This window comes from Taudactylus pleione, unplaced genomic scaffold (assembly GCF_031769625.1).
Source record: "Taudactylus pleione unplaced genomic scaffold, aTauple2 ptg000061l, whole genome shotgun sequence".
Taxonomy (NCBI): Eukaryota; Metazoa; Chordata; class Amphibia; order Anura; family Myobatrachidae; genus Taudactylus; species Taudactylus pleione.
In genome coordinates this window covers 13772931-13780518 of record NW_028284463.1, presented here as the reverse complement: position 1 = coordinate 13780518, position 7588 = coordinate 13772931, and the positions used below count along the sequence as shown (strand labels likewise).

The window sequence follows — 7588 nt, the reverse complement described above, 5'->3', positions numbered from 1 at the left end:
ACCTACGTACACACCATAATATACTTACCTCTCCTCCTGTGGCAAGATGTTTGTTTCCTTTCCTTAGGCTCTGAGGTTCTGCTAGTCCTGCTGCTCCTGTGGGAGACTGATGTCTTGTGGCCAGAGACCTCCCCTTATATAGGCAAGGGGTTGGCTTTATCTATGACCCTTACTAATGTCATCATCCAATTGTGATGTCATAAGTGTTGCTGGTGGGCAAGGTTTCCCCCTTATATGGGCAAGGTTTTCCCCTTATATGGGCATGTTTCCCCCCCTTATAAGGGCATATTTTTTAACTTATGTGGCATATTTTCCCCCCCTTGTTATTATAAAAGCACGCGAATGCTAGAATAAGCATGAGAGGACATAAGCACCCTGTTTTTTATTGTGCTAATACTGGTTAAAACTGGTTTGGGGGTTGCAGTCTTGTTATAGGTTAGGTTAGTGGGTCAATCAGTAGTGACAGCCTATCAGGGACCTGTTTGGGCGGGCTCTATTTATGAATATTAGGGCGCTGGGAGGAGTCAGCTTTCTCTTTTCCAGTTGTGATCTCCTCTGGATAAGTACCTCAGTGTCATAAGACTAAGCTATTATTCCTGCTATTGTTGTTTTACCTTTTTTTTCTACCATATAATTCCTTCCTCTTCTCTATTGTTTCTCCTTCATTTATCTGTCTCATAGTGTACCCCCCCCCCTTTCCTACACGCTCCTCACCCCCCCTGTTTGCTCTTATTACACCCCCCCACCATCTTTTGCCAATCCATCATGCCGCACCCGCGCCGCAATGCCCCCCCCCCAGAGGCTGGCCGATGCAGCCAGGCCGCTTGCAGTGGCCGCCGCTTCCCCTTACACGCGCGGTGCGCGCACTGCGCCCGCGCGTATGTCATCAGCGCGGGCACCGGCGTCCTCGCGCCCTCACCGTCGGGCCTGCAAGTCTGGCTGGCCCGCGGTGGGGGCCCTTCCCCGAGCCCATCATAGTCACCAGGGGTTGGCGGCGGGAGCGTTGCCACGGCAATCGCGGCTCCCGTCGCTGGCCCCGCTCAGATGGCGGCGGCCATTTTAGGAGAGCAGGGCCTGCAGAGCCCTGCGTTAATGGCCGCCGGCCGCCAGGACTCGGCTGGCAGCTCGGGGATAAGAGGCTTTGCGCCCTCACCGCCGGGCCCCCAGGTCTGGGTGGCCTGCCGGGGGGGTCCTTCCCCCCATGCCTTTAATATAACAAGGGCTGGCGGCGGGAGAATTGCTGCGGTAGCCGCGGCTCCCGTCGTTGGCCCCGCCCACATTACGGTGGCGGCCATTTTAGATGTGCAGGGCTTGCAGAGCCCTGCGTTAATGGCCGCCGGCTGTCGGGACTTGGGGAAGGCGGGTTCGCTGACCCCAGCACCCGGCCCCGCATGCATTGTTACCCAGGCGCCTGCAGAGCCACAGCGTTTGCGCAGCCCTTTTTCAACTACCTCCACTGCTTTAGGGGCAGGGAGGACGGGGCGCAACACCCCTAGCAGAGCACAAACCCCCTCGGATAATGTGCTTTTCTCCAGCCCCGCAGGGTTGCAGGCTTCCCCTATTAGGCGTAGTGCTGCTGCGGATGGACACGGCAGTGTCTCCACTCGTAGCACCCCCATTATGCCGCAGTATGTGCTACCTCTCGCGGCGCCATTGCCGCAGGCGCCCAGCATTGCGTTTTATGGCCCTGCGCGGCATAATTTGCCTTTGCACAGCCCGGCATTGGGGGCGCAGTGGTCCCCTTATTTTGCTCAGGGCTTAGCGCAGCAAGTGCTCCCAACCGTCCCTCCAGCGTTTCCGCAGCAGTGCTTCGACCCGCGGCTGTCTCAGGCGGCGGGTCAGTTCATGCACCAGGTGATGCCGCCCTATGCGGGACAGCAATTTTATTCTGCCCCTTCATGGTTCCGCTTGCAGCATCTGGTTTCTCACCAGGCGCCAGACTATGTTGTCAGGCAGGACCCAATTCAGCAAACCCCTCTGCCAGCGGCCCCTCCTCCGGTTAGGCCACCCACCCCCCCATGCTCAAGCCACGCGTAGGCGAGGGCTTCCCCGTCCGCAGTGGTCCCGACCCAAGCCCCCGCAGCGGCCTCTGTTGCACACGAGATTGTGTCTAACACTGTTGTTACAAGTCCACAGGGTCCATCTGCTTCGGCCGTCATTGCTGGTGATGCTGTGTCTACAGAGGATGCCCAGCCGTCGTCAAACCCGAACGTGATGGACATGCCACGCGGCGCAAGTCAGGAGGCGGTTTCCGCCGTGGCGTCAGCTACCCCGTCGACTTCCGGAGCAGGTGAGATACCATTGCACCACAGCCACATAGATTTGTCACACTCGGAGGATTCCTCCGACTCTTCCAGTTCAGTAGATAAACCGCGTAAGCTAATGCGCTATTTCGTTCAGCAATTGAAAGGGAAGCGTAAAAGCCCGAATAGAGCGCGTAGTTCTGCAGGCAGCTCGGTTCCGGATGCGACGGGTGATGCCGTACACTGCTCTAACACTGCCATTTTAAGAGGCGTTAGGTCGAAAGTGAGGGAGCGTATTAGAAAGGGCAAATACGTAGACATGTTTGCCATTACGCATGACGCCAAAAAAGCTTTGGATACAGCTAAATCTGGGGGGGCAGCAGCGGAGGAGGCGCGGTGCAGCTACGCCAATTGGCTTTGCGGGATGTATATATTTGCGGCTTGCTACACTGAGACTAGGCCTGCCGAGTTTCTGAACATCCTGAAGTACTTACACCTCGTTCACAGCATTCAGTTGTCCGCTAGGCATAATGTGTGGCGGCAATATGACGAGGCTTTCCGTAAGAAGCAGGATGGCCAGAAAATTCTTAGCTTCGGCTATAAGGACGTGGAGGTCTGGCTTGAGGTCACTCAGCAGAACAAACCCACCACGGAAGCACCAGTGGGCCGTAAGCAGCCCTTTGTTGCCCGCCCAGGTTTCAACACGGCAGGAAAGGGAAAGTGCTTTGCCTTTAATAACGGGCAGTGTAACAGAGGAGCAAGCTGCCGTTTTAAGCATGTCTGTCTGTCGTGTGGAGGCAATCACGCAGTTAAAGAGTGCAGGCGCACAGGCGGGCAGGCAGCGGGACAGGGCGAGCAGCGAGCTGCTAAATAGAGCCGCTTCGCCAATACAGTTAGATGTGTTGGAGAGGTGGTTGGGCCGCTACCCGCTTAGGGCGGAAGCAGCCTTTTTATTGCAAGGTTTTCAGGAGGGTTTTCGTTTGCCAATAGTTAGGTCAGTTGCAGCGTTAGCAAAAAGGAACCTTAAATCGGCTAGGGATTATCCTGATATTGTGAGAGCCAAAGTGATGGCGGAGGTGGAATTGGGCCGCATGGTTGGCCCTTTCTCATCTCCTCCTTTAGTGGATTTGTGCATTGCTCCCTTGGGAGTTGTGCCCAAGAAGGAGGTGGGTAAATTTCGGCTGATTCAGCACTTGTCCTACCCGGAGGGAGGATCAGTTAAAGACGCTCTGGACCCGAGGGACTGCAGCGTCACTTACCAATCTTTCGAGGACGCCCTCCGGATAGTGCAGGGGTTTGGTAGGGGAGCGCTATTGGCAAAAATAGACATAGAGTCGGCTTTCAGGTTACTTCCATTGCACCCCGACTCTTTTAGGTTCATGGGTTTTAAGTTCGAGGGTTCATATTTCGTGGACAAATGTTTGCCAATGGGTTGTTCCATTTCCTGTGCCTTTTTCGAGTGCTTTAGCTCATTTTTGCAATGGTGCATTCGAGTGGGTTCGGGAAAAACTGGGATAGCCCATTACTTAGATGATTTTTTATTAGTTGGTCCAGCTGATAGCGGTGTCTGCAGCGAGCTGCTTTTATCAGTGCAGGCTCTTTTTCGCGCTATGGGCGTGCCCATTGCGACGAAGAAGACAGAAGGGCCTACCACAGTTTTGTCCTATTTAGGTATCGAGATTGATACCGTGATGGGTTTATGTCGATTGCCCCAGGATAAAGTCAGTAAGATGCGGGAGTATTTAGGGCTCTGCCTCTCTGCAAAGAAAATTTCATTGAGGCAGTTGCAGTCGTTACTCGGCCTACTTAATTTTTCTTGCCGAGTGATTCCTATGGGTAGGATCTTCTGCCGTCGGTTGGAGAGGGCCACGGCGGGCGTTAAAAAGGCGCACCATTTAATTTGTTTGACTAGGGAGCTTAAGGAGGACGTGCGTTTGTGGTGTGCCTTTTTACGGGATTTCAATAGTGTGAGGATTTGGTTACCCAAATTGGTGGCCAACTCTGAACTCCAGCTTTATACGGATGCGTCCGGAGCTTGCGGTTTTGGGGCATTTTTCGAGGGGCAGTGGTGCGCGGAGCCATGGGCGAAAAGCTGGCAGGACGCCGGTTTGACATCTAATATGCTCCTTTTGGAGCTTTTCCCGATTGTAGTGGCGGTAGAGATTTGGGCTGCGCAGCTTAGCAATCGTAGCATAAGTTTCTGGTGCGATAACTTGGGGGTAGTCCAGGCCATTAACAATCAGAGGTCAGTCTTCCCTCAGGCTCTCAGTTTACTGAGGCATCTGATACTTTTGTGTCTAAAGGGGAACATTGATTTCAGGGCTCGGCACGTCCCTGGCGTTGAGAACGAGATAGCGGATGCTTTGTCTCGTTTTCAATGGACTAGGTTCAGGGCATTGGCGCCTGCAGCCAGCGCCCAGGGCTTACCTTGTCCCGCTCATGTCTGGCAGATCATCGGGCCGGCATCGATGGACTCGCGTTGAGAGCTTTGGCACCGAGCACCTTAAAGTCATATACGGCAGCGTGGGATTCGTGGCTGGCTTTCTTAGCTGAAGTAGATCGGGGTAAGAATATTGAGGATAGCATGTTGCAATTTGTTTGGAGGTGGCACGAGCGGGGCCGGTCTAAGGCCGCAATGTCCGGTGCCTTAGCCGGCATCTCGTATTTTTCGCGCTTGCGTGGTTTGGTAGACCCAACCAAGTCGTTCCTTCTGGCCAAGGCTTTAAAAGGTTGGGCTAGAGAGCAGGCAGGGCCAGGTGACTCTCGGAGGCCGGTTGACACCGGTTTGTTGAGAAATCTCCTGGTGGCAGTAGCAGGAGTAGCCTTGGGGCAGTATGAATCCTTTTTGTTTCAATTAGCTTTTGTGTTGGCATTTTTCGGAGCGCTGCGGGTAGGCGAGTTGGCGGCCGCTAGCAAGAGAGCAACAAGCTCGGGGATTCTTTTGAATAACGTGATGGTTAAGTCGGATTTGATCTTGCTCAAAATTCAAAGATCAAAGACCGACCAATTAGGTAGGGGACATTGGCTGTCGATCCCTGCGCATCCGGACCCGAGCATATGTCCAGTAACCATAGCTAGGCATTACAATTCTCAGCGTCCGCAAGGCGGTTTGCAATGGCTAGTTCGTGAGGACCTTTCGCCACTGACACGTTTTCAGTTTTCTGCAATTTTTAAGCGCTGTTTGGTAGTGCTTGATTTGCCGGTTGAGGTTTACGGCACACATTCGTTTAGGATTGGCGCAGCTACTTGTGCGGCAGCAGCGGGCTCTTCCAGCGACGCAATCAAACGGTTGGGTCGTTGGAGGTCTTCCGCTTATAAAGGTTACGTGAGAGGTGACATGCTGCCTAATTAGACAGCGCATCTGGCGAGTTTGTTTTTTGGGAAACGCAGTGCCTTAAGCTACCCGCCGCTAGGGGGGATTGGAGTTCTTTTCACCTTTTGCCCTCCATTGAGGTTTTGGTGTTGTTCACCTCCATCTGGGTCACTCAAATAACTCAGTTTCCCCGACCTTGTTGTTGGTTACTTGAAATTCGAATTAAAACTAACGTTCTTTTAAATAATTTCCCCTTACAGGTGGTGGTAGGGTGTTTGATAGGGTGTGGATCGTAGGCCATTCATATGTGTTTTGGGCTTGCAGGCACCCCCTTGCTCGTGATAGCCCCGGTAATGTACGCTGGATCGGGGTGCGAGGCTTTCGTTGGAGTGGTTTGTTGCCTCTTCTTTGGGAATCAGAGAAGAAATGGGGTGCCCCGGATTGCTTGATCATCCACTTAGGCGACAATGATTTGGGCACTTGTAAGGGTGTTGAGGTTATCCTGGCCATTAAAAGGGATTTTCAAATAATAGCCGAGCGTTGGCCGCAGGTGCATTTGGTGTGGTCGGAGGTTATTCCGCGTAGGTTTTGGCGAGGGGAGCAAGGTGGCGTGGCTTTGGATAGGGTGAGGAGGAAACTGAATGCTGCTGTGTCTCGTCATGTAGAGGGTCTGGGAGGGCGTGTCATTAAACACCCCCGTATACGTTTTGAGGAGGTTGACTTCTACAGAGAGGATGGAGTGCATTTGGCAGGAGAAGGTTTGGCATTGTTTGTTTCGGCTCTTTTGTCGGGCATGGGTAGAAGTTAGTGGTCCTGTTAGCTGGTGGCAGTTCGTTGTCTAGGGACCTCGTTTTGGCGGAAAGCAGTGCTCCTCGGCGGCTCAATTTAGTGCAGCTGAACTTGGCTAGCATCCCCCCTTTGAGAGAGGCGAGTCGGTTGCTGCCTTAGGGGAGGACCAGGTCTCCATCTTATGGAGGGATCAGCACTGTGCTAGATTAAGGGGGGATGGTACTACTCAAGGCAGCTCACATCGGGTGGTGGATTCTCCACCTCCTTCTTAGTAATACTCTTAAACGGGCTGTAGTCGAGTTAGCACTGCTTTTTCGCCACCATGCTCGATCATTACAATTTCAATTCCTAATCTGATTTCAATAAATTTGGCTGCGACCTCTTTTTTGCAAATCTATATCGTTGTCAGTGTCTTTATTTTAGTTGGATAAGTTTGATTTAAGTATGGTAGAATAATAAAACTATGGGTGACTTATATACATGTGTATCTTTTCAGTGCCAGATTAAGGTCCACATGGGCCTGGAGCCACCGCATTGGAGTTTTATAAGCGCTGTGGTGATGTGGAGGCGTGCCTAGTGTGTGGGTGTGGTCTACACAGAATATATCTCCATGGAGGGGACATCTGACATCTACCTTCAACCACTTTATAGTGGAGATAGAACAAGAATACAAATGTGAGAGTGAGAACTTTTTGGTTTGCCTTTCCTTTACATTAATAAGATAAGAAAAAAAATCCAAAATAGGTCACTGATTTTGGCATACTTCTATAAGTGTCCATCCCACATCCCTAACCACTGCAGTAAATTAATAATTGAACTGTCTTTTTTGCTGTTGTTGTTTAAAAACAAATAATGGCAATGCCGGACCATGACTGCAATGGTTAACTTTTACCCTGGGGGGAGGGGGAGGAGAGAGAGAGATAGAGAGAGAATAAATATATATATATATATATGTATATCTCAGAGAGCATCACAGGGAATTCCATATAATATAGAGTGCAATACACTGAAATATAATACAGAGGGCATGCCATATAATATATTGCAGTGTGTGCCATATGACACAGAGCAACGCCGTGAGTGCCATATAATACAGAGAGCATCGCAGTGTGTGCCATATAATACAAAGAGCATCGCAGTGAGGGCCGTATAATACAGAGAGCATCGCAGTGTGTGCCGTATAATACAAAGAGCATCGCAGTGAGGGCCGTATAATACAGAGAGCATCGCAGTGTGTGCCATA

At 51.8% G+C, this 7588-nt stretch overlaps 1 protein-coding gene across 1 annotated transcript; it reads left to right on the top strand.

The window, feature by feature from the left end:
* Nucleotides 1-1620: 1620 nt before the first annotated feature.
* LOC148535079 (uncharacterized) lies at nt 1621-5595 on the top strand. Its single transcript, XM_088464500.1, has 4 exons — nt 1621-1998; nt 2137-2374; nt 3234-3409; nt 4630-5595. The coding sequence occupies exons 1-4, from the start codon at nt 1621-1623 to the stop codon at nt 5593-5595; spliced, it is 1758 nt and encodes a 585-aa protein (XP_088320626.1).
* The last annotated feature ends 1993 nt before the right edge of the window (nt 5596-7588 follow it).